Consider the following 27,699-nt stretch of genomic DNA (forward strand, 5'->3'; position numbering starts at 1 on the left):
TAAACGTGAGAACTTTTATCTCTCCTTAAATAATCATAATATAAATGGAGTACAACCTTTAAAAATTGTGAATCACTGTATTGTACACCTGTAATTTATATAATATTGTACATCAACTATACTTCAATAAAAACATAAATAAATAAAATAAAAAATGTGGAATTGATGTCAGAGCCTCATATGTGCCTTTGGGAGGTGGAGGAATATGTGAGAACATGTGACTAGATGTCAGGGGTCCACTCTAACCTGCCACGGGGTGTTGTGGCATCACTTCCTCTCTCTGGGCCTCAGTCTTCTTGCTTATGTGATGGATGGCTGGGACTGGATGATGTCAAACCTCCCTTCCAAGTCTCCCACCATGTCCTGAGATGATCACTCACAATATAGACCCGTTGTCTGTGAGATCCGTACCTGGATGCTGTTACTACTAGTACTGATAACAGTGATCGACACTCATTGACTCTGCATCTGTGACTTTGCATTCAGCAATGTTTTAAATCCTTATAACAGACTTAGGAGATAGAGACGCTGTTCTCATTTATAGATGAGAGAGACTGAGGTGCAGCATGCTCAGGTCACTTGCTCAAAGTGACACACCATCATGTGGCAACTGGTGGGCGGGTCTGCCTGAGTCCATCGCGCTGCCTTGCCAGGCATGGTGGTTCTAACTCAGTGGATACAGAGAATCTAGAACTGTGCAGTCCAGTGTGGAAGTCCCTAGCCACAGGTGGCTAAAGAGCACTGGAAGTGTGGCCAGCTGAAATGCAGATGTGCTGTGAGTGTGAAATGCACACTGGGTTTTGTGTAAATGTAAAATATATCAATAATTTTTTATATCGATCGTATGTTGAAATATTATTTTGGATATGTTGAGTTAAAGCAAATATATTATGAACATTCATTTCACTGTTTCTTTTTTCACTCTTCTGGATGTGGCTGTAAGAAAACTGAAAATAACAGGTGTGGTTCCCACGTGTGGTTCACACATTTCTGCTGGACAGAGGGATGGAGAGCTTGCATCGAGAATCGAAGCTCCATTTTCTTGTTTGGCTTTTCAAGACAGGAAGGGCAAACAGGAATAAATGCCCAAAGAAATATTTCCAAAAACAGAAAGGGGCATTAGCCATATAACTTAGTTTCTTCTGTCCTTGGGCAGGGTTATTTCTCAAGCTACATTTCATAAACTTCTAGGAAAAAAATATGCCATTTTATTAAGAACAAGAGGGAGAGAAAAAGGGGGAGGATGAAAATATTGAGTGAATGCTAACAAAATAAAAAGATTGAATATTTTTTTAAGCTCCCCGAGGCCTATCTTCACATTTACTTTATGAATGCACAGACCTCTCAACGAGGGGACAGGAGCCCCTCCTCCACCCGGCACTGAGCCCCTGTTCCTGCAGCGGCTCCCAGTCCTGGGGGCACGTGGCGCACTGCCTGCCCTATCTCCTCCACCCGGCAACCAGCGGCATTTCCCTTACAGCTCCGCATGGCAATGATTCCCAGAGAACCCAGACGTCATTCAGCAACTTTATAGCAACCAGGGCCTGGCTGACGTTCCGACGTGGCTCCAGAGCTACCTGCATGTCCAACAGTTAAAGAGGAGTCAAAAGCCTCAGGCCCGGCACAGGGCTGAGGGCACAAGCACGGCATCCACAGCCCAGGGCAGAGTTTCTGCTGAAGACTTGGTAAGATCCCTATGTCTGGGGTAAGCCGCGAAGGTTATAGAAATGGAAAGAAAAGCGTGATTCCTGGAGAGACTGTGCCTGGGACCACATCTGCACAAGGGCACCCTTTGAGCTACCATAGAAAACTAGACCCACTGTAAACCACTCCCCCCATGTGTGGAAACTGCATTGAAGATATGAAGGTAGTTCTGGGGTCAGGGGGGTTTCCTAATAAATACAGTAATAGTACTGAGGTATGTATGACTACGAGGAAAGAGAGATGATTGGAAGAAATAGCTCCTCCTACAGATAGAACAATTCCACCCTGGTGCCTGAGAAAACTCAGCTTCGTTAGGGAGAAATAAGAAAGAGAGGCACTGATAATGCTTCCTCACCTCCTGAGGGCCAGGAGCAGGACTAGGGTGAGGCATACACAGGTGCTCATGGTCAAGGTCATGCTGGGTGGAGGTCGGCTCCTGAGAGAGACCACCTTCTTTCAAAGTTGGGCCCTTGGTGGGTGGCCGGCTGGCTTCACCCTAGTGCTAGCCCTGATCAGGTTTGGTAAGACCCATTAACATTAGCCTATTTAATTCGTACAAGAGCCTGTTGTTCAAAACCCTTATCCCCATTTTATAGATGGAAGACACTGAGGCTCAGGTTCAAAGTCACACAGTGAATAAGCTCATGCACATTCCCTGAACTGCACAGCTCACTGGATTTCACCTCTCCAATTTGCTTAGAATGATTTCTGAAGTTTTCTACCTTCAAACAACTCTGGAGGGCAGGTGGATGAATCTGGTCAGAGTCGTGACTCTGCTACTTACAAGTCGTCTGACTTTAGGTCAGTTACTTTGTTTCTTGGTTTTAAATTGGGACAATGTGTTTTTAGGATGAAATGAGAAAATGCATATAAAATGCTCAGCAAAATGCCTGGCACATGGTGAAGTCAATAAACACTGACTAATGCGTGTGTGTGCGTACATGTACAACGACCAACAGCAAAGGATCACTCATTCAACAAACTGTTTTTATGCCCAGGTACCTCCAGCAAGTGACTGTCCTTGAGGAGCTCAAAATCTGGAGGAAGGACAGAAGAAAATAAAGCAGAGCAAATGAAGGACAGGACTGAGTCTTCCAGGCAGGTAGGGCACCCCAGGTAGCTGCATTACAGCCTGTGACCCTTTTTTGTTTTTGCGGTACGCGGGCCTCTCACTGTTGTGGCCTCTCCCGTTGCGGAGCACAGGCTCCGGACGCGCAGGCTTAGCGGCCATGGCTCACAGGCCCAGCTGTTCCACGGCATGTGGGATCTTCCCTGACCGGGGCACGAACCCGTGTCCCCTGCATCGGCAGGCAGACTCTCAACCACTGCGCCACCAGGGAAGCCCAGCCTGTGACCCTTTTAAGAAGCTTGAGAGGGCTTTAGATGCCTGGCGTGGCAGAAGAGGGTAGGGGACAGGCAAGTTTGGACTGAGAAAGTCAAGACACCAGCTAAAAAAAAAAGTCATCACTGAGCTGTGAAATGAGCACCAAGGAAGACTTTCAATGGTAAGCTGTCAAGGTAACCTTTGGGTTCTGCAAAGTGTATTGGTCAGAGAAACTGTACCCTTGCCATGAGGGCTTCCCCAGCCCAGGCGTGTGGTGCGTCTGCTCTCTGACTTAGAAAGCCTCTTCCACTGGGGAATAAGTTTGTCCAATCCTGGCATCATAAAGAAATCAGGGAATGCTGAGAGTGCAGGGTATGTCCCAGAACTTCCTTTTACCCATTTCGGGACATAATCATTGTCTCCTGCTGTATCTGATTCATACAGGGTGGGTTCTTTGTACCTCTCCCCACCCATCCACTTCCTACATTTCCAAACATGTTGCTAAAAAAAATAAAGAGCTGCTCAGTTTGTGTTGGAATCCACCACAAACCCACTTCTGAGATACTGCCCTAGAGCTGCCGGCTTGCATGATGCTGGAGAGTGAGAGGGGAGTTGGTCCACGTAGCGTGAAAAGGGGCTCCCTAACAGCCACAAGCAGAGAGAGAAGCTGGGGGCCCTTGGGAGAGCACAGGTGTAGGAAGAAAGGACTGCAGAGGGAGCTGGAGCGCCTTTCGATAGGGTCTCCTTAATTCAGATCCCCTGGCTGTCTTAACGCCTTGGGTGGCCATGGTGAAGGGGGAAATTGGCTTCTTCCTCTGGGAGTGGCGAGGAGAAGAGGGATAAAGGGGGCATGATTCCCAGCAAGATCATTATTCTTACTTCCATTTCTTAGTTTGGGGTCCCGTGAGGCTCTGTTCCGTTCAAGATTACCCAGCTCACAGGCGACGGAAGTAGGGTTCCCATTCGATTTGTGCTGCCTCTGAAGTCCAAGCAACATCCAGCACTACTTGTAGCCTTTCAGCCATAAAACTAGCACCAATTTTCCCAGCTTTCTGCTCTTACTTTGAATCAATTCTCTATTTTCATTGCTTTAATGACATTAAGGAGAGGATACCTATGTAGCTCTCCCCTGCACCACCCACTTCCTTCTGTGATGAGACAAATAGGATTGGTTCTGAAAGTGCTCCTGAATGTTTCGTTCCTTCCTGCAGTAACTTGGCAGTTGCCCCTCCCACCACTCCGGCCCCTCCCACCAGCCCCAGCTCCTCCCACCAGCCCCAGCTCCTCCCACCAGCCCTGGCTCCTCTAGGCATTCCCTCAGCTCTCTTTGTTTCTGGTGATTGCAGGGCTCTTCAGGACCTCTGACCTCTTCTTTAGATACTACTTTCTGGGATCATGGCCCTGAAAAGGAGGTGGAAACCTCTTTTCCTTTGCTGCTAATGTCGTGTTTCCAGACCACCACCTCAAAAGGATGTAGGAGTTTAGCTGATCCTTAAAGGTTTGAGAGGGTAGGGGGAGGTGAAATGTCAGTAGCATGTAATAAAAAAAAATAAAACTAATGTATGCTAGCCCTGTGTTTCAAAGTAGTCAGCCACCCTGTGCCTCTGGGAATTTGTCACTGCACATCTCTCTTCTAAGTGGGCCATGTGGCTGTCCCTCCCTCCCCCCCCCCCGCTTTTTTTCTCCCCTCCTCTAAGATGTGTCCTCTTCTCTGTGGCCTTCCCCACCCCCGCATTCCCTTTGATTTTCTAGACAATGTTTTTTAACTATATCTTCCATTGTCCCTTTCCAAATAACATCTTGGGAGCCTCCTCTTTCACGTTACAACGGTGTACCGTACCAAAGTATTTTGCTAAACAAAGACCATCTACTCTGTAGTGAAATTGCTCCACTAATTCAGGTTCAGAGGCCAAAAAAAATGAATTTGGGGTTTGTTTTGTTTTTACTGCACTGCACACTCACAGACACAAAGCAGTGCTTTATTTGGACTATATCTGGTAAAGTCCAGGGTGAGAATACCATCCAATATGCATCCCATTGTACATCCTATTGGTGCCTTCGTCCCCAGTGCCGACACAAGGGACATTACTAGCCCAGTTCTGGTGCACCAAGAGTGTCCAGCAAGAGAAAGTAAGCCTCTCTGTTCTCTGAAGCTGCTGGCTATTACTGTGCCAAGACCCCCGGACATTTTACTTTTGGTCATTGTTTTAAGAAGTCTTCTGTCTCCATTTTTTAAATGAGCCAGCTGTGAGTGTTGTGATTGCAGTGACACGCCCCTGACAGCTTCCAGATTTCCTCTTGAAAATATTTTTCAATTATAATTTAAGTTTATAATTTCAGCACCAAATCACTTAGTAGAAAATGCTACATTTGGGTCCCATCATGGGTAATCACCCCAAAGAAAGGGCTTTATTCCAGGAAATACCGAGGTCAAGAAAGCTTTTGGTGAACCCAAGGCTCGCGAAGTCAAGCAATCCCTTAGGGGGGCTGAGCAGCGTTCAGTCCCCTAAGACAACCTGGCTGGGAGGGACGAGGCACTGCCTGCCCCCACTTCCCTTCCTCTGTACCCTGAGTCGGGTGCCCTGCGTCGTCCTGTGACAAAGAAGTGCTTCCACATCCCTTTCCTTCTGACACGTGGCCTCACTGCACACTGCAGAGGAAGCTGCGGTGAAGGGGTCGCAGGCCCTTAGGGGCTGCAGTGAATGTTTCGTTCCTTCCTGCAGGTGTGCAGGGAAGCAAATCTCCAGCCTTTCTTATTATTTTATCGTTGTCCTATGCTCCCTCTGCCCCAAAGAACATTGCCTGTTCTAGGCATCCTTCTTCCCTGATGTCCTATTTCAGTTCATGCAGACATTGGTCACATGCATTTTGCACCCAGAATGTGAAAATCATAAATTGAGAGCACAGATCCAACTTGTTCGGCCACGAGGCAGGGGGCAAACCAGACCTCTCTGTTTTCTACCTGACCAGTCTTCATCATCAGCGTCATCACCCTCTGGTGCGCACAGCACTATAAGGCTACCACACATTTTCACATCCATTCTTATCACTGGATAGTCACATACTTGGTTGGAAAGTAAAAGCAGAGGCAAGTTCCCTCATGGAAGGTTTCCATAAGTAAATCCTTACATTTATGATCAATAGATGGGTGTCAAGACCATTCAGTGGGGGAAAGCATAACCTCCTCAACAAAGGGTGCTGGGACCACTGGATACCCTCACGCAAAAGAATGAAGTTGGACCCCTACCCTCATACTCCATAGAAAAATTGACTCAAAATAGATCAAAGATACAAATGTAAGAGCTAAAACTATAAAATTCTTAGAAGGAAACAGGGTAAATCTGAATAACTTTGGATTTGTCAATGAATTTTTGGATACGATACCAAAAGCACATGCAAGAAAATAAAAAAGTTGTTAAATCAGCCTTCAATGAAATGAAAAACTTGTACATCGAAGGACACTATTAAGAAAGTGAGAAGACAGCTAATGTGGGAGAAAGTAACTAAAATATCTATAAATCTTGTATCAGATAAGGGTCTAGTATCCAGACATATAACCCAATTTAAAAAATGGGCAAAAGATTTAAATAGACATTTCTCCAAAGAAGATAAGCAAATTGCCAATGAGTACTTGAAAGGATGCTCAACATCTTTAGGGAAATGCAGATCAAAACCACTTTATACCCACTAGGACAACTGTAATAAAAAAAAACAGATAATAACAAGAGTTGACAAGGATGTAGAGAAATTGGAACTTTTATACATTGTTGGTAGGAATGTAAAATGGTGCAGTCACTTTGGAAAACAGTTTAGCAATTTCTGAAAAAGTTAAAAAGAGAATTACCATTTGACCCAGTAATTCCACTCCTGAGTATATGCCCAAGAAAATTTAAAACATATGTGCACACAAAGACTTGTCCTTGAATGTTCATAGTGACATTATTCATAACAGCCAGAAAGTGGAAACAACCCAAGTGCCCATCAACTGATGAATGGATAAAAAAATGTGGTATATACAAAAATGGAATATTACTTGGCAATGAAAATGAAATACTGAAACATGCTACAATATGGATAACCTTGAAAACATGCTAAGTGAAAGAAGCCAGACATAGAAGACCACATATGTATGATTCCCTTTGCATGAAGTGTCCTGAATAGGCAAATCTGTGGAGCCAGAAAATAGATCACCCTTGCCCAGGGTGGAGGTGTTTGAGGGTGGGGCTGGGGAGTGACTGTTAATGGGGATAGATTTTCTTTTGAGGTGATGCAATGTCCTGGAATTAGATAGTGGTGATGGTTGCACAACCTTGTGAATATACTAAAAACCATTCAATTGTATACTTTAAAAGGGTGAACTTTAATTTTCCCTTTAATCATTTATTGTTCCTCTTAGGTCTAGTTCTAGTTCCTCCCTAAGTTTGGGAAAATATGAAGCAAAAGAATGAATGTCAATTGTGGACTGATCCAAAACCAGGTGCAACTGGGATCATCCCTCCTGTCAAAGCAGCCATTCCTTTTAGGGTGGAAGTTTGGGGGTACCTGGCTGGCTGTGTGTGGTGGATCTGCATGGCAGTGGGCACAATTTCAGCTGTGCACCCAGGTAATGGTTAGTCATCACCATCCTGGCTCCTACAAAATACCGGGCATTTACATCAGCCCAAGAACGTGAACTCTACATACCGCCCTGGTCTCCCCCTCCTCCTGAAGAACAGTCCCTTCAAATTTTCCCCCTGTAGTATCCTGGAAGGTAATGTCACATGGACCTCCGATGCTAGAGGTGGATGGGGAGGGTAGAGGGGAGGAACCACAGGAATGAGAAAGGGCATGGGTTTCTGGATCCAGCAGCTTTCCCACCAGCCCCCTGTGATGCTGGGTGAGCCAGTGAGTTCACCTGCCTGTAAAATTGGGATAATATTACTATTAGTAATACTTACCTTGGAAGAGTGTTGTGAAGATTAAAAAAAAAAAAAGAAAGAAAAATATAGAAAGGGCCCAGAGCTGTGCCCTGAGAAATATCATCATTAGTGTTGATGAGATAAGATTTAAAAACTGCTCTCCTCTCCAGATGCTCAAAATCCTTGTGAAAAGAATAGTTCATGGAAGGATTCTGAACAGCTGTTTGTTTTGAGGAAATGTATTGAAGGAAAACTAAGATGTTGTTCCCATTTTTATGAACAACTTTTTAAAATAATATGGGCAATCCCACCATACGAATCCCTTTCATACCCTCTGAAAATACCCAGATTTTTTTTTTTTTTTTTTTCTGGTACGCGGGCCTCTCACTGTTGTGGCCTCTCCTGTTGCGGAGCACAGGCTCCGGACGCGCAGGCTCAGCGGCCATGGCTCATGGGCCCAGCCGCTCCGCGGCATGTGGGATCTTCCCGGACCGGGGCACGAACCCGTGTCCCCTGCATCGGCAGGCGGACTCTCAACCACTGCGCCACCAGGGAAGCCCCCCAGATTTTATTATTAAATATTTATGAATATTTACCATATTTGCTGAAATGCTCATATCAGAGATCATATACGTGAGATGTAATCCTATGTGTTTATAAAGCAGTTCTTACATAATTTTAAAGAATTTGAGACAGTTTACAGTACAAGCCCCTTGTACAATTCCAACGAATGATACAGTGAGGCTGGATTTTGACATGGCATTAACATTTTTAAAAGTACATGGGGGCCCAGAGCCTCGGAGTCCAAGCCGGTTTCTTACTGTTCCCGCAGTCGCCCGCCTCCTCTTTCCTTCCAACATGACAGATGCCGCCGTGTCCTTCGCCAAGGACTTCCTGGCAGGTGGAGTGGCCGCGGCCATCTCCAAGACCGCCGTAGCGCCCATCGAGCGGGTCAAGCTGCTGCTGCAGGTGCAGCATGCCAGCAAGCAAATCACTGCAGATAAGCAATACAAGGGCATCATAGACTGCGTGGTTCGTATCCCCAAGGAGCAGGGAGTCCTGTCCTTCTGGCGTGGTAACCTGGCCAATGTCATCAGATACTTCCCCACCCAGGCTCTCAACTTTGCCTTCAAAGATAAATACAAGCAGATCTTCCTGGGTGGTGTGGACAAGAGGACCCAGTTTTGGCGCTACTTCGCAGGGAATCTGGCATCAGGTGGCGCCGCCGGGGCCACATCGTTGTGTTTTGTGTACCCTCTTGACTTTGCCCGTACTCGTCTAGCAGCCGACGTGGGCAAAGCTGGAGCTGAAAGGGAATTCAGAGGCCTTGGTGACTGCCTGGTTAAGATCTACAAATCTGACGGGATTAAGGGCCTGTACCAAGGCTTTAACGTGTCTGTGCAGGGTATTATCATCTACCGAGCTGCCTACTTCGGTATCTATGACACTGCGAAGGGAATGCTTCCAGATCCCAAGAATACGCATATCTTCATCAGCTGGATGATCGCACAGTCCGTCACAGCGGTTGCTGGGTTGACTTCCTATCCGTTTGACACAGTGCGTCGCCGCATGATGATGCAGTCAGGGCGCAAAGGAACGGATATCATGTACACAGGCACACTTGACTGCTGGAGGAAGATTGCTCGTGACGAAGGAGCCAAAGCCTTTTTCAAGGGCGCGTGGTCCAATGTCCTCAGAGGCATGGGTGGTGCTTTTGTGCTTGTCTTGTATGATGAAATCAAGAAGTTCACATAAGTTATTTCCTAGTTTTTCTTCTTCTGTGAACAGGCATGTTGTATTATGTAACATATCTTGAGCATTCCTGACAGACTGTCGGCTGTCTATTTATCAATGGCAACTATTTACCGGTTGAAAATGGGAAGCAATAATATACACCTGACCAGTTTTCTCTTAAAGCCATTTCCATGACGATGATGGGACACAATTATGTTTTTTATTTTAGTCACTCCTGATGAAATAACAAATTTGAAGAAATAAAAAATACCTGAAATATAAAAAAAAAAAAAAAAATAAAAGTACATGGGGTTCTCTTATACAATTAATACATATAGTGCATTCATAATTAACATTTTAGTGAGCTGCAGAGTAAAAAACAATTTTCCTTCCAGTCACTAGATCTAGTTTTCTCTGTGCCTGTAAGTAGCTGTGTGACTTCTGGCAAGACAATCTTCAGAGCTTCTATTCCATCATTGTAAAACTAGGCATATGAAAGAGTTCTGTGATGCCAAATACTATAAGAATAAGAGTCACCACTTCATATTATTTCAAGGATTTCTAGTTGCTGTGTTCACTAGCTTCTTGTCTTGAGATGTATTTTTCATCTCTGTGACATACACATACACACGTGTGTGTGTGTGTGTGTGTGTGTGTGTGTGTGTGTATGTAATTTTATGAAATAATTTGATCCGGAGTTCAGTTCCAGGGTACCCCAGTGCAGAGATCTCTGGATTTGCTATATCAAAAACTCTTATTCTCCATTACTGGCTAGATGGCATTTAGCAAATGATTTAGCCTTCCTGAGCCCATAATGCAAATGCTCTATCTCCGCCCTTCTGCATATCTCCACTCCATTCCAGACTTCCTGTTTCTCCAAGGACAGGGAACCAAAGACTGTTCATCTTGACCTTTGCCACAGTTGGACAAGGCCAGCACAACCCATACTGGTTTTTCGGTGAAACAGAAGTTTTCTTTCCTTTTTTTTTTTTTCTGGCCAGTTATTTTTTTCACCAATTGATATGCTCATGTGGATTTTCTTCTTCAGCCGCTGATGTGGCGTATTACACTGATGACTTTTAAATGTTAAACCAGCCTTGCACACCTGAAATAAATCCCACTTGGTGGTGGTTTATAACTCATTGTATGCATTACTGGATTTGCTTTACTAACATTTATTTTTCAGTTATGAGCATTTTATTTTATTTTTTAAACATCTTTATTGGAGTATAATTGCTTTACAATGGTGTGTTGGTTTCTGCTGTATAACAAAGTGAATCAGCTATATGTATACATATACCCCATAGCCCCTCCCTCTTGCGCCTCCCTCCTACTTTGTTGAGGATTTTTGCATCAAAATTCATGAGATATTAGTTTGTAGTTTCCTAATTTTTTTGTACTGTCTTTGGTTTTTTAGGAGCTTTTAATTTATGAATTCAATTTATTCCACATGGTGTAGGGTTATTCGGGTTGAATATTTTATCCTCATTAAGTTTTGCTAGCTTGTGGTTTTTGAGGACTGGACCCATTTCTTAACCTGGACCCATTTCTTCTAAGTTATTGAATTTATGAGAGTAAAATTGCTCAAAGTACTTCCCTCTTATCTTTTTAATGGCTTCAGAATCTGTAGTGACATGCTCTGTTTCATAACTGATGTTGATGAGATGTGTTTTCTCTCTTTTTTCTTGTTAGCCTTGCAAGAGTTCTATCAATTGTATTATTTTTTTGAAGAACGAGTTGTTTGTTTATTGATTTTCTTTAATTTATTTTCCTATTTTGAACTTTGTAAATTTCTGCTCTTCTTTATTTTCTTTCTTCTGCTTGTTTTTGGGCTTATTTTGCTCTTTTTTTTTTTTCCAGTTACTTGAAGTAGAAGCTTAAGTTATTGATTTGAGAACTTTTCTCTTTTCTAAACTAAGAATTTAGGACAAGTTTCTCTCTAAGCACTGCATTAACTGCAGCCCACATAGTTTAATGTGTTATATTTTCATTTTGATTCAGCTCTATATACTTTTTACTTCTTTTGAGATTTCTCTTTGCCCCATGGGTTATTTACAACTGTGTTAACTTCTTTTGTTAAAAAAAAATTAATTAATTAATTAATTTTATTTTTGGCTGTGTTGAGTCTGTTGCTGCACATGGGCTTTCTCTAGTTGTGGCGAGCAGGGATTACTCTTCGTTGTGGTGCATGGACTTCTCATTGTGGTGGCTTCTCTTGTTGTGGAGCACAGGCTCTAGGGCATGTGAGCTTCAGTAGTTGTGGCATGTGGGCTCAGTAGTTGTGGCTCGTGGACTCTAGAGCGCAGGCTCAGTAGTTGTGGCACATAGGCTTAGTTTCGTTGCAGCTTGTGGGATCTTCCCGGACCAGGGATCAAACCTGTGTCCCCTGCATTAACCACTGAGCCACCAGGGAAGTCTTGTGTTAACTTCTAAGTTGGAGATTTTCCTGTTGTCTTTCTGTTATTGATTTCTAGTTTGATTTCCATTATGGTCAGAAAACATACTTGGTATGATTCCAATTCTTTTAAATTTATTGAGGTTTGTTTATGACTCAGCATATGGTTCTATCTTGGTAAATGTTCCATGGGTGCTTGAAAATGATGTGTATTTGGCTGTTATTAAGTAGAATACTTATGTCAGTCAAATCCTGTTTGTTGACAGTAGTTGTGCAGTTCTTACATGCCTGCTGATTTTCTCTCTTGTAGTTCTATCAATTGCTGAGAGTGAGGTGTTGAAGTCTCCAACTGTATGTGGACTTGCCTATTCACCTTTCAGCTCTATCAGTTTTTGCTTCATGTATTTGAGGCTCTGTTGTTTGGTGCAAGCACATTTAACATCATTATGTCTTCATCGTGGTATACTTTTTTAATTGTTATGTGATGTCCCTTTTTGTCTCTCTTCTTTCCTCTGAAGTCCACTTTATGTGATATTAATGTAGCCACTCCTGCCTTCTGTTTTAATTAATGTTTTCATGGCATATCTTTATCCATTTTTTTACTTCAACCTACCTAGGTCATTGTATTTGATGTTTATATTTGTATATGTCTTGTACATAGTGTATTTTTGACCCTATTGTTAAATCCACTCTGTCAATTTCTCTCTTTTGATTGGCATTTAGATCATTCACACTCAAGGCAATTATTGTTGTGGCAGGACCTAAGTTATCATTTTGTTGTTTTCCTCTATTTCTTATTCCTTTGTTTCTCTCTTCTTGCCTTCCTTTAGGTTACTTGAACAATATCTTAGGATCCCATCTTGATTTACTTGTAGTGACTTTATTTAATTGAGAGGAGCTGCCATCTAGATGGCATGAGCTTTTCTGTGGGAAAAGCCACAGCACCCATGGCCCAGGTGTCTTGGGGTGGATCACCCATAACTGAGTTCAGGGCTTTTTCCACCCTTCAGCATGAGGAACCTTTGACAGAACTTAGTGTCTGCAGCAGTGGAGCCTCTGGATGACAATAATCACCAGGGCTGAGCTTCCAGGGCTGAGAAAGGATTTCTCACATTTATCATGGGAGGGAGACGCCAGATGGGGAAGATAGACTTTCCCACAGCTTGCAGGATGAGTGCTCCAAATTTAATCCTATAAAGCTGTGTTGGCCTTAGTTTGTACCCCAATCTAGTGAAAACTATTCTAGAAATGCCAATTCTATCTTTTCCTTAGCCAGAAATAGCGTCTAACTGCAACCTTCCATGTAGTGACATTTGGAATCCAGATTATCTGCCTTAGATGGTAGAGAAGAATGGAGACAACTTCAGCCACCCTACACGCCCCACAGGAGACAAAAGTGCATGTTCATAGTCCTGTGGCAAGCATTTTCCCCCAAGATGCTCAGAGCGCTCACACTCTCAACCTCATTAGTCCTTAAGTTAAAGATCAAAGTCTTTATCCGTCTCGTATGAGTGGGAAGATTAAAGAACAACAGATACTTGCTCGAAGTCACATGCTAAGCCAGGAGTTGAATTAGGAGTTAAACTCCCTCCTTGGATTTGTGAGATAATCAACTACACCAGCTGATATCTGCAATGCTGATTATTTCTGGTGCTTAATTTATAACCCAAACTGAGAATTCTGCCTTCTCAGAAAGGAGCATGTAGTCTGATTCAGGGAGACCTGACTCAGTCATGGTTTATTCAGCAACGATATGTGATGTTGTGTGTGATGTATAATGATTATAGTTCACCTCCTCCCAAAGCTTTGGGGACTTTCGCTGAGAGCTTTCCTTGGATTTATCCATTCGTTACTTCCTTCATGCATTAAACAGTCTTTGTCAAATGCCACCAGAGCCCAAGAATACTCCTGACTATGGAGATATAAAGCTGAAAGGTGAGGTAGGCAGCCAGGTAAACAGAGACTCAGAGATATACGATCGAAAAGGGAGCTATGTAAAGCCTGGAGATAGAAAAGAGAGCTGAAGAGAATTTTTCAGAAGTGGCTGGCCTTTATTCAGAAATGTGGCAGGCAGCCAAAAGGGCCAAAGCTATTCTAAACAGAGAAGTGTTCCAGACAGAAGGAACAGCAAGTGCAAAGACACTGACTTGAGCGCTGATGTGCATCCATGAAAGGTGAGGAATTCCATGTGGCTGGAGACCAGGAAGGCAAGTATAGATTTATGGCAAATTAGACCAAGGAGAGAAGCAAGGGTCGGATGATGGAAGGCCTTAAGTCTCTGCCATTTCCCAAGCAGTGCACTGGGTAGAAAGAGCACAGGCAGTGGAATCAGATCTAGTTTTCATACCAGCGCTGCCTTGTGTAGGGCATTCCTTGCTTCCCCCTCCTCCCAGCCACCCAAACAGTTGTCCAAGGTGTCTAAGGCATTAGACGAAGAATGGATTTACAAAGCCATAAAAATACCAGGGCAATGTCATCTAATAGTTTGTGTGTATGTCTGGATTTAAAATCAGCCAAATGAGGCTTAAGCCACATTGCTCTGGTTATAGGATCTGGTGAAGCTTAAGAAATTGGCTGGGGACCAGGTCGTGCATAGTATTTGTTTGCCAGCATCTGCCTCCACGGTACCAGGAGCCACTTCCTTCAGCGTCAGATTTCCCGCTGCTCCCTCACCTTCCTCTCCTCTTGGGGGTATGTTCCCCGGGGCACAGCTCGGTGTTAGGAATGTTGGCATATAGATCTCAAGACAGGTTAATTGTGTCCACCTCTGGCACTTGCCTTCACACGCTCCTCCTAAACTCCTCCCTGGGAGAGAAGCTCCTGGGATCATTATCGGTCAAGATTGATGCCTTTTCTCTTCTCCCTCTTCTTTTTTATTCCTTTGTATATCCTCCAGAGGAGATGATTTATTGAGTACAGTAGTCAAAAGTGGAAAACATCTAATACTGTGTCTATTAAACCAAAACCAATGGACTTACCATTCCATTTAGAAAGCTGTCTACACCTACGTTGCATAACAGCTGTGTTGACAGTCCTGGGATGAATGAGGAAAATGTTACAGAGATTTAAAATGTGTGACTAAGTGACTCAGTTCTTTGATGCTCCAGTCTCCAAAGAGGGCTACTTGGAAAACTTGGATTTTTCTAGAGCTGAATTCAGCAACAGCTGAGGGTGGTCACAGTTTTTCAGGTTTATTTAAGAACAGCCATTCGTTGGACACACACTACTTTGTACACACCTCACACCTAAGGATACACACATAACACAGACACACACTGCAAAATGCGTGCATGCATCTTCCAATTTCAAAAGGCCGTTGCAGATGTTACCATTAGGCACCACCCCCTTGAGGAGCAAGTGGATCAGCATTATAGCAGGTGTGACCATGTATACTTATACGATAGCCCAGGTACTCAGATAACTAACCCTTTGAGGCAGGCATTGTCCTCTTTATTCACAGGTAAGGAAACAAAGGCTCAGAGAGGCTAAGTTATTGGCTCAAAGTCACACAGCAAGGAACTTGAAGTTTATCTGATTATCAAGCCCATTCTCTACCACTTCAGCAAACCAGACCATCTCCTACAGACAAGTGAATCAAAGAAAAATATGAAGAGGCCTGATTTCCATAAAGAAGTATAACGATCTCTTCTACTTCCCATACCCATTCATGCATAAATTAATTCATCCATTCAACAAATATGAACATGCAGGATCTACTGCCTGCCACACATTGCTCGTTTTGAGAAGCCCATCCCAGCCAGAACCAAACGTGCTGAGAAGCAGCTTCAGATCTAGGACTTTATTTCATTTGCATCTCACATGCCAAGAAGCAGAGATAATTTTGCAAGTCAGGTCATCCAAAGAATAAGAAATTAGAGGTATCTGGAAATGTCACCTTAACTGTTTCAACAGGGATATCCCTTCTCACTCCTGAGTAGGTGTGTTAGTGTCCTAGGGCTATCATAACAAATTACCACGAATTGGGCAGCTTAACACATCAGAAATGTATTGTCTCACAGTTCATGAGGACAGAGTCAGAAATCAAGGTGTCAGCAGAGCCACACTGCCTCCAAAGCCTCTAGGGGAAAATTCTTTCTTGCCCCTTTCAGGTTCTGATTGTCGCAGTCAATCCTTGGTGTCCCTTCGCTTGTGGCAGCAGCATTTCTGCTTCTGTCTTCACATGACCTTCTTATCTATAAGACATGTATTTCTGCATGTCTACTCCTTTTCTGATAAGGACACAAGTCATATTTAGGGCTCACCCTAATCCAGGATAGCCTCATCTTAACTGTTACATCTGCAAAGGTCTCATCTCTAAATAAGGTCATAGTCTGAGGTTCAAGGTGGACATGTATTTGGGATGGGGTGGGGGTGGGGGACACTAATCAACCCACCATAGTAGGAAAGAAATCAGGGAAAACCTAGCTTGGCTTCTCATCTACTCCCTTGCTACCCACACGACTATCTACTAGTTTCCCAAATTTGTGTCTTGATGCCCCCTTTTCTGACCCTGTACCTCTTGACTTAAGAAAAATCTTAGTTGGAGAGTCCTTGGAGTCACTATCTTGCCCCATGAATCTAAACCCTTGGGCAAGTAATCTTACTTCAGACCTGGACACCCAGGACAATGGACCCGGTGCTCCAACACTCTTACTTAGCTAGGGGAGGGTGTCAACCCAGTGGTCAACATGAATGAGATCTGGACCAGACTAGCATGGCATTAATTTTCAGCTCTACAACCAACTAATGAGGTTTTAGGAAAGTCACTTTAGGAAAATCTCAGTTTCCTCATCTGTAGAATGGGTATGTATAACTCACAGGGTTACTGAGAGGATTAAATTAGGTAATAATTGAATGTTTTTAAATAGTAGCTTTAGTAGTAGCAGTAAAGGGAAAGAATCACAAGACCCATGGGAAGGCTACAGTGAGCTCTGCTACCTGGTTTACTGGGAGGAGTATGGCTGGGGTGGAAGGAAATCAGAACTCCCTCCCATGTTCAGATTACTCCGGAAATGGTAGGGTCTTCCCACTGGACCTGAGAGACCTATTTTACCTGAAGCAAGAGCTTGACTGAAAGAGAAGTGGAGGTGGGGAGAGAGATCTGAAGACCTCAAAACGCTTAACAGCTCATCCTTGGCTAAGCTGAATACCGCTTCTCTGGAACTTCATGGAATTCCTCCGGGTTTTGCTCCCAACTATCAACTCCTCTCTCACTACCTGTCTCCTTTCCTGGTAAAAGAGTGAAACTAGGGCTTCCCTGGTGGCGCAGTGGTTAAGAGTCCGCCTGCCGATGCAGGGGACACGGGTTCGTGCCCTGGTCCGGGAAGATCCCACATGCCGCGGAGCGGCTAGGCCCGTGAGCCATGGCCGCTGAGCCTGCGCATCCGGAGCCTGTGCTCCGCAACGGGAGAGGCCACAGCAGTGAGAGGCCCGTGTACCGCAAAAAAAAAAAAAAAAGGAAGAGGCTTTAGTTTCCTTGACGCCTCTGGGAATTGCCTGGTTACCCTCCCCTCTACACGGACCATCATCTCCAGCCCCATTTAAAACATCTGTTCTCATTTTTAGTTCCAGGAATCTGTTCTTCTGCATCATAGCTGGACCCTTCCCTTCTTTTTTTTTTTTTTTTTCTCTTCCCTTCTTTACCATCTCTGTGATGGGCAGATGGTTCAAATGTTTAAACCTGCTCAGCCTGGCCTGAGCATCTGTGGCCTCTCAGACCCAGGTTTCCAGAGCTCCTCCTGCATAAGAAACAAAGTTTCAACCCACAGTCTCCCCAGAATTCTAACTCTAAGCTTTGTTCATGGGAAGTCCTAGGGGTGAGAGCCCAGTTACAAGCCAGTGCTGATGTTTCCACTGAGAAGTGGTCCAGATTGCGCAAAAAATTCAGTTTGGGGATACCCAGACCCAAATGTTGAATTTCACTCCATATCAAGTTTCACTTCTCAGCTGCATTGAGGAGCATCTTCATCAGAGGTGAGAGGACCTTGGTTCAGCCTGGGGCCCAGAGCCATGGTTAAGGCAAGTTAACACGTCTCCCTCTGTGTCCCGGTACCAGGCATGGTTACATCTCATCCTCTGCTGTGTTTCCTTCTCGACTGAGCAGAGGCACAGAATTCACAGTAGTTCTGCCTCTCCTCTTACTAGATGATGTGTTGGATGTATGACGTTTTGCTACTCATCTGATCCATCAATTCTTTTTTTAAATTTAAATTTTATTGAAGTATGATTGATTTACAATGTGTTAATTTCTGCTATACAGCAAAGTGGCTCAGTTACACATATATCGGTTATAGATATATCTCTCTCTATATAGATATATCTATATATACATTCTTTCTCATATTTTTTCTGTTATGGTTTATCACAGGATACTGAATATAGTTCCCTGTGCTATACAGTAGGACCTTGTTGTTTATCCATTCTATATATAATAGTTTGCATCTATTAACCCCAAACTCTTTGTCTGTGAGTCTGTTTCTGTTTTGTAGATGTGTTCATTTGTGTCATATTTTAGATTCCATATATAAGTGATATCATATGGTATTCGTCTTTCTCTTTCTGACTTACTTTGCTTAGTATAATAATCTCTAGGTTCATCTATGTTGCTGCAAATGGCATTATTTCATTCTTTTTTATGGCTGAGTAGTATTCCATTGTATATATATCTATACCACATTTTCTTTATCCATTCATCTGTCGATGGACATTTAGGTTGTTTCCATGTCTTGGCTATTGTAAATAGTGCTGCTATGAACATAGGGGTGCATGTATCTTTTCAAATTATAGTTTTATCTGAGTATATGCCCAGGAGTGGGATTGCTGTGATCCATTCATTCTTGACACAGCAGGGACCTCAAACGAGACTCTTAAAACCAGACTCTTGAGTAAATCCCAGGTTTTGAGAAATCAGGACCTCTACAAGAAGTGAGAGGAACTATGAGAGGAAGGGGTCTTCTAGGGGCAGAGATTTGGTCCAGCAACAGTCAGGAAGTAGAAATGTGATGGCATGGTGTGGGGGGGCAGACATGATTGGATCACAGAGAGATTTCTCTCTTAGCTGGAGTCTGAAATTTATGCAAGTGAATAAGTAGAAAATAAGGTCTGAAAGATAAGCCAGGGTCCTTTTTTGGAGGTCTGAGAAATTGGTACTTCTATCTATTGAGAACGAAAACCATAATCATTTTCAGAGCAAAGTAGAGGAATCACTGGGATTTATTTTAATATCAATACTTATTGAGCTACCCAGGCTACAGGAAATAGGCACCCCTTTACTGCCTTACAGAGTCACTCGATCATAGGAAAGTGACCACGCGCACCTCTGTAGGAGCATCGGCTTGTCTACACCTTGGGAAGACCTAGTTGCTGACAGAGTTCACTGTCCTTGAGCCAGACTCCTGGTGTGTGCACTTTGCCTCTTTCCTCTCTCACATCCCATGTCTTTGCTCCACCTTCCTTTATTTATTTTATATTTTTAATGACTCACAGGCACAGATTGCTAAGTACCCATGGAGCCTGATGCTCCTGAAGTGTTCTCAAGCTCCAGAGAAGTGAGCAGGTCACAGAGACCCACCCACACAGCCCTTGGAGCAGTCTGGAGTGCAGTGTGCACGGGGCCCTAAAGCCACTCACTTCCCTTCTAGGAATGACCCTAAAGAACCCGCTCCCCACCCAGGACACACGGTGATTTGTGCATGGTGCTGTACATAGCAGCAGTGTTTATAGGAAGAGAAGCGTTAGATAAATTACGGCCCATTGTGTGATGAAATGGTGAGCATGCTCTCAGATGCATTTTTTTCTAAGAAACTTGAATAATGTGGGGAAAATGGGGAATTCCCTGGTGGTCCATTGGTTAGGACTCCTCGCTTCCAGTGCAGGGGGCACGGGTCCGATCCCTGGTGGGGGAACTAAGATCCCACACGCCATGGTGCAGCCAAAAAAACAAAATGTGGGGAAAATGTTTCTGTTAAAATAATAAGTGAAAATCAAATCTCTGCATATTTTTATATATATATATATAACTATATATAAATAACAAGTGAAAATCAAATCTCTGCATATTTATATATATATATAACTATATATAAATAATAAGTAAAAATCAAATATATTTTATATTTATCTATCTATCTATATAAAACTTTATATAAATGATGCCCCCCAGCTTTGTTAACTATGTATGTAAATGTATGCATCTATAAAAGACCAGAAGAAGATATGTTTAGATGTTAACATGTATTTGTCCAAGTGTGGAAATTTAGAGAGTTTTTATTTTCCTCTTTATACTTATCTCTATTTTCAAGAGTTCCTACAGTTGAACTCATATGAATTCCATAACTAAACACAAAAGGTGTTACTTAAAAAGAAGAATAAAGTACTATACTTAACAGCTGTTTCTCGAATACTTATTACATGCCTGGTACTGGTCTGTTCTAAGTGAAGAAATAGAGAAGGAGAAAGGGGGAAAAAAGGAAAACAAAGCCCAACTTTCTTCCAAAAGGAAAAAAACACCCCCTCACGTCCTGCACTGTGTGGGTGGATCACAGGCTGGGCTGGAGAGAAAGACGTGCTTCCTGCTGCAGAAGCTGAGCTCAGGTGCTTGAGACCAGGTCGACCCACACCCCGGGAGCATTTCAAAGTGAGGGGCTGGGACTTCCCTGGTGGCGCAGTGGTTAAAAATCCGCCTGCCAATGCAGGGGACACGGGTTCGAGCCCTGGTCCGGGAAGATCCCACATGCTGGGGAGAAACTAAGCCTGTTCACCACAACCACTGAGCCTGCACTCTAGAGACTGCAAGCCACAACTACTGAGCCCACATGCCACAACTACAGAAGCCCACGGGCCTAGAGCCTATGCTCTGCAACAAGAGAAACCACCGCAATGAGAAGCCCACACACCGCAACAAAGTATAGGCCCCGCTCACTGCAACTAGAGAAAGCCCGCGTGCAGCAACGAAGACCCAACGCAGCCAAAAATAAATAAATGAATCAATGAATCAATAAACTGAGGGGCCGTTCTGGTCTGCAGGGTCCTGGCAGGCACCCAGCTGGGAGGCAGACCTCTGATTCCAGGCCCAGACCTGCCCCTGCATCTGGGTGTCAGGGAGCCTTTCCCTAATCCTCCAAGTCCCCTCTGTCCCTTCAAGTTGCCACAAATGAAGACCCCAAGACACTCTGTCTTGCAGCTGTGAGATTCTCCTAGATAACACAGGCTTGCATCCTTCCTTGACGCATGCATGGCTTTCTCCCAGATCCAGCTGTCCAATACAGATGTCCTCACAGCCCAGTTTACAGTCCAGGTCTAGACGTCATGGAGGCAAGAAGGCCAAAGTTCAGGAAAGGTGAATTTGCTTTCTTCTTGCTCAGCTATAAACGATGCTGTTCTGAATAATAAACTGGGGATAATTACTTTCAAACCCCCTTAGATCCCCAGAATCACCACCTGCTTGATTTCCCAGGGGTGTAAGGTGATCCCCTATGGCTCCAATCACTTCCACGTGCCTGCTGAGCAGGGCCTTCTCCTTTCTGGCTTTGTTTTGTCTTCTTCCTCTCTGTCTCTTTACAGATCCTTTTGTAGAGACTACATTCTGTGACTTTTGCAATGATGCATATTGGGAGCAAAGCGTCTGTCCCATCTGTGTGGTCTCTGAAAGTGCACATAGAACCAGCCACAGTGTCCACATTCCACAGGCTCCACCCCACACTGAAGCCCAGCATCATGTTTCAGGCACAGGGCAAAGGAGCCACTCTCCTCTGTCCCTTTGCCCGGCCCTTAGATTACCTAGAAGACGAAAATCAGCACTGCCACCTGCTTCCCTAATGAGGCCACGAGAAGGATCAATTGCACTTTCCCACGTAAAAGAGCTCTGAGATTTTCGAGGTCTTGTGCAGGGGTAGCCATAGTTATTATTAGCTGGGAGATGGTCATGACTCATAGGATACAATTAGAGACTGATTCCCTGCGAAATCCCGTGGCCCGGACCACAGCTGTGGTGAAATCGGGCTGCAGTGAGGCCAGCGTGACCACGGAGTAGAGGGACGGAGCTGGGAGGAGAGGAGGATGGACATGGAGGGAACACTGAGGGGAGGGATGCAGATGGCTGCATGCAGGTGCACCAGCCCGAGCTCCCAGCCTGGGACACACAGAGCCTGCCAGCACTGGACAAGCTCAGGGGGCCCCATCCTGTAGGAGTGTGTGTTTGTAAACTCTTAGTTTGAAGGTTTCCCATTTAAATTCCAGTTGAGAGTGGAACACAAACTTTGAGAGCGTAACTGTGGTTGTGAGAGGGCTGGTGGGTGTGAATTTCAGTGGGTCACGCCTGGTCTGTGTCCTTGAAAAGATCATGTAATCGCCCAGTGCCTCAGTTTCCTCATTTGCAGGATAACAAGAGAAGCAGCCCCACTGGGTTCTAGTCTGCTCACACACATTAATACATGGGAGCCCCCTCACCGAGGGGTCTGGCACAGAATAAATGTTAGCTATTATTACAGGGATGCCTATAATTTAAATTTAGATCAGTCCATGATCTACAGCTACAGTCTGAGAGCCTTCAACTCTCACGTTCCTAAAATGAGTGCCTCTGCCTGCACATCACAGGTGGGCACAGAGCAGGTGATCAAAAATCAACCAGGAAGTGCTAGAGACATCTCATTGGCACTGTGCCCGACCACTACAGATGCAGGGAGGAGTCAGAGACCCGCACACTCAGCAAGCCCCAGGCCAGCAGGGGCTTTGAACAACGCCTGTGGGGAAGCAAGACATAAGGCGGGCAGAGGAGGTAGGCCCAGAGGTCACCCGGCTCGGTGTTCAGGGGACTCCAGCCACCCGCCACAGATTTGCAACTGGAAGTGCAACCTCCCAGCTCCACCCCTGCCCCTGTGTGACCACCCAGGCCGTTGACTTTCTCTGGACCCCACCTCTCAGGCTCTGAGAGAACCAAACAACCTGAGACGAGGACCAGCTTTCTGAGCACTGTTGGTCTAACCGACCAAGCACTGTCACCTTAGGAGGGGGGGCTGGGCTTGCTTCCTGCACTCAAGCCTTTGGAAAGGATGAGACACATTCACAGTCAAGCCTCCTGCCACATAACCAAGCCCAAAGCAGAAGACAGCGGATGCGGAGGGCCAGGCACAAATGATGGAGAAACCTTCCCAGTTAGCTCTGGTGGACAAATCTGGAATGGTTTTCTGCATTCAAGCTGAGCCTTTATCATGGATCTGATATGAAAACTGCAAGTTAAAAGGGGGAGGGTGAGAGGCACTCCAGGAACGAGGGAAGGAAGAGTCTGGAACATAATCAGGGAATATTTATTAGTTTCTCTGCATATATGAACACCGAATTATGCTAGGTATATGCAAAGATGAGTAAGAAAGGAGTTCCTACTAGGCGGGCGGAGACACTTGGGAGAACAATGGGATGAAGGATGCGATAGACGTGCGGGGAGCCCCACCCGTGGAGATTTAGGGCTGGGGAACCAACGGCTCTGGTCTGCTCAGGACTGTCCCAGTTTTAGCATCCACAGTCTCACGTTGTAGAAAACCCCTCAATCCGCTTCAAACCAGGGCAATTACTTCCCTACTTGGGGCTTGGTGATTTGGGCTGAACTGTGTCCCCCCAAATTCATATGTTGAAGTCCTAACCCCCTATACCTCAGCATGTGGCTGATTTAGAAATAAGGCCTTTAAAGAGGTAAGTTAAAAGGTTACTAGGGTGAGCCCTAATTCAACATGACCAGTGTCCTCATAAGGAACAGAGGCTGGGACAGAGACATGTACGTACAGAGGAAAGACCTTGTGAAGACCCAGGGAGAAGGTGGTCATCTGCAAGCCAGGGAGAGGGACCTGGAACAAACCTTTCCCTCATGGCCCTCAGAAGGAATCAACCCTGCCCACACCTTGACCTCGGTCTTTCCAGCCTCCAGAACTGTGAGAGAATAAATATCTGTTGTAGCAGCCACCCAGACCATGGTATTTTATTGTGGCAGCCCTGGCAGACAAATACACTGGGTAAGAGGTAGCCTTGAAACAAGATGGGGGTCATTCATTCAAGGGGTCCAGCATGTGAGAAGACACACAAGTGGCAGTGACATTGTGGTTTAGTAAAAACCAAAATAGGTGGTCAGTCCAGAGACACAGCCAGGACTCCAATAGTTAAAGCCACATGTGCCAAACTGAGGAGTCTGGGAATTGTCCTCAAGGACGAGGGGATGCTGGGAGGTGACATGGGGCCTGAGACATCTGATCAGGTTGGAGCTTTAGCCAGTTTCTCTGCTGGGTAGAGTAGGAAGCAAGTGGGCTCGGAGAGACCCAGCGGAGACACCCAGCACAGCTGATGGAGGGGCTCAGAATCCCGCTGTTCACTTTCACCTTCGTCTCTTACTGACACGTCTTCAGCACCGTTCCTCCTGGCCTACAGCCCTCAGTTTCCACAGAAGTAAACAATACCCAAAACGCAGGCCCCCAGGAGAGCTGACGCAATAATTTTCAGGCCAGAACTCTTCCAGGTGGTACCAAATCTCACTCGGGTGTGGAGTCCTGGAGAGCAGGTCCCCCCGCTTTTGCTTCTGTGGCTTCTGCTGAAACATTAGTCAGTGAGCAGGTCTGCGGGCTCAAGTCAGAGCCAGGCGACTGCCAGAGACAAGGCTAATCGCAGTGCGCTGAAGACCAGGCTCGGCCACATGTGCTGAAAGTCCACTCGGAAATGTCTGTCTGGGCCTCAACAAGTCCCTAAAAACCAGTCGACCACACACGGGTGGGTGACTGGACCACTGGGCACTGGAGGGCTAATTTAATGTTTTAAATGTAAAGCTTTTAATGTTTTAATGTTTCAGTATTTCAAATCTGCAAACTTGGCAGATTTACCAAAGTATTTATTAAAGTCTCTAGCGATTTACATCTGATGGATTGGCAGGTCCTAAGAGAGCTGTAGGAGTCTGGGCTGTGAGGCCTCCATATTCTGCTGATACTGCCAGCCCCTCCCTCTCCGAGTCAGGCAGTCCAGGGGGATCCACGTGCTGATTGCCTTTGCCTGTCCTCCATCAGAGAATTCCTCTACGTCCCGGTGCCCTCCAGGATCCCTACAGCAGCACAAGTGAAACATCCCTTAAAACATCAATAAGCTGATAAAATCATCACATCCAGTAAGATTGCCAAAGTCTCAATAAAGAATCAAAAGAAACAAGGTGTTGATAAATCTGTTTATTTATATGGTCACTGAATTAGTCATTTTGCCAATTGATTTGTGACTTAATTGGCTTTCATTGAATTGGAAGCGCAGCTGGGGACAGCCCAGAAAAAGAGACAATGAAATCTGCAACACTCCAGTGGGGAACCGGGCCTTGAGCAAGGAGAGAGAGGGAGGCACCAGGAATGGATGTGACCTATGGCCACTGAGGCTGCACGTCCGGAGCCTGTGCTCCGCAACGGGAGAGGCCACAACAGCGAGAGGCCCGCGTATCGCAAAAAAAAAAAAAAAAAAAAAAAGTGAAGAACGGTCTTCCCTTTTTTTTCTCATTTGATCCTCACACAGTCTTGTGAAGCAAGGCAAGTCTTTTAATTCCATTTGCAGAAGACTAAACAAACCTAGAGATGTGGCTTACCAAGATTAAAATTAAGACTTTACAAAACTTAAAGCTCAAACCCAATTTTTTAGAGTCTAAGCTCCATGTTCTTGTCTGTTTCACAGGTGAGCTCTCAGTAAAGGATAGAAAGACCCAGAGGATGGACCACTATGTTCTCAGTGCTTTGCACACGGTAGAAATGTATCTTTAATAAATGAATACTGATGATGACAACGAGGATGATAATAATTAAAATAGCTAATATATATTGAGTTTGCAGGAATTATTTAATTTTCAACCATATGTGATAGTTCGTATTATTAAACCCATTCTGCAACAGCATGATGGAACCAACAGACCTTGTAATGAAGCATGAAGAAGAAAACGCTGGACCAAGCAATGCTTTCCCCCAGGAAAACTGCAGAGAGTAGCTTGATTGTGTAACAGGAAACCGCGTCTGTAATCCAACCCCCGGGTCCTCAGTTTATACTCAGGTTCCTGGGCCACGTGGTTCAAATATTTAGAGAAATTCTAAATAGTCCAACTGTGCCTGTTAACTATTCGTCCTTAGAGGGGATGCTGTGGGGAAGGGACCACTATCCTCACCAGTTTCCAAGTCCCAGGGCTTTGCCTGTCCTGGTGCCTCGCCCATCACTTCTGCCCCATCCTCCACTCCTCCTGCACTTGTACGATTGTACAGGACCTCTTTCCTGGAGACAAGTATCTGCTTTCTCATTTCAGCCTGCCCAACACACCACAACCAGGGCAATCTGCTTTAAGAGGATCTCAGATCACAGTACTCTCTTGCTCAAAACTGCTGCGGGAGCCCCCAGTACCTGGGAGCAGAGGGTCTCAAACAAGAGCCTGCCTCAGAGCTTGCTGGGCCCCCTCCCCAGAGTTTCTCATTGAGTAGGTCTGGGGTGGGACTGAGAATTTGTATTTCTTGTAAGTTCCCAGGTGGTGCTCGTGCTGCCCTTGCTGCTGGTCCAGGGATCACATTTTGAGAAGCACAGCTTTAAATAAAAGCCAAAGCCTCAACCTGGCATCCCAGCCCGTTTTCATCATCAGGTGGCAGTCCTCGTGTCCTGCATCTACTTCCATGAAATGTCTTAGGCACATTCAGCTGTTAACAGGGCTGCCATGTGTGTTCCTGCCTCTGCATATCCACTCATCAAGTGTCTCTGACAGAAATGCCTGTGCCTCTCCACCTTCCCCACCATTCCCCCAGCTTCTCTGCACATCTGTATCTTACACAGATCCTTCCCCCCTCTGCTCCAAGCCACCTGCTTCAGGAAGCCTTTCCGTACTTCTCTGAGCAGGACAGGTTCATTCCTTCTTTGCTCTTAGAATAATTTATCAGCTCCTTTCTTCTAGTACTTATCAATTTCAACCTCAATTTCTGGTCCTACACATCTGTGTTTTATGTGCCCTGCTAGAATGTGGGCTCACACAGAGGCAGGGTATAGCTGAGCTCGTTCAGGTCTCCTCTCTGCTGCTTACTAGCTGTGTGAACCACCACTCACCTCAGCCTCTCCAGATCTTAGTTTCCTCATCTGTAAGAGGAGAGGAACAATAACATGTGATGGTTTTTAGCATGTCTGAAAGTGCTTTCAGACTCCTTCCCTTAAATATGGCCTGACCTCTGTGATGCTCGCAGCTGATAGAATGCAGTGGAAGTGATGCTACGTGATTCCAAAGTGAGGTCACAAGAAGCTGGCCAGCTTCTGCCTGGTTCTCTTGGGCTGTTCCCTCTCAGCACCCAGTCACTCTCCATGAAGGACCAATGCAGACGTTCCAGCTGACGGTCCCAGTGGAGGTTCCGTGACAGCCTCAGCAGCCAGACCTGTGAGCGAGTGAGCCTCAGGTGACTTCGGCCCTCACTGCCACCTGAGACACGTCCATGGGGTGCTTCCAGCTGAGCTGAGTCCACCCAGAACCACAAGGATGGATAACGAAATGATTGTTCCTGCCGCACGCCACTAGATCTGAGGGTGATTGGTTCAGCAACAACGATAACTACTCTACATGCTTATTTGAAAAGTTAAATGAGACAATGAAAGAGTTTGAGTACAACCTTATACAGTCAGCA

At 45.1% G+C, this 27,699-nt stretch overlaps 1 protein-coding gene across 1 annotated transcript; it reads left to right on the forward strand.

Annotated features, from left to right (window-relative positions):
- The first annotated feature begins 8,724 nt into the window (after positions 1-8,724).
- LOC132439381 (ADP/ATP translocase 2) lies at positions 8,725-9,925 on the forward strand. Its single transcript, XM_060033669.2, has one exon. It carries the CDS (start codon positions 8,785-8,787, stop codon positions 9,679-9,681), a length of 897 nt encoding a protein of 298 aa, XP_059889652.1. The 5' UTR covers positions 8,725-8,784; the 3' UTR covers positions 9,682-9,925.
- Positions 9,926-27,699: the final 17,774 nt, after the last annotated feature.

This window comes from Delphinus delphis, chromosome 16 (assembly GCF_949987515.2).
Source record: "Delphinus delphis chromosome 16, mDelDel1.2, whole genome shotgun sequence".
Lineage (NCBI taxonomy): Eukaryota > Metazoa > Chordata > Mammalia > Artiodactyla > Delphinidae > Delphinus > Delphinus delphis.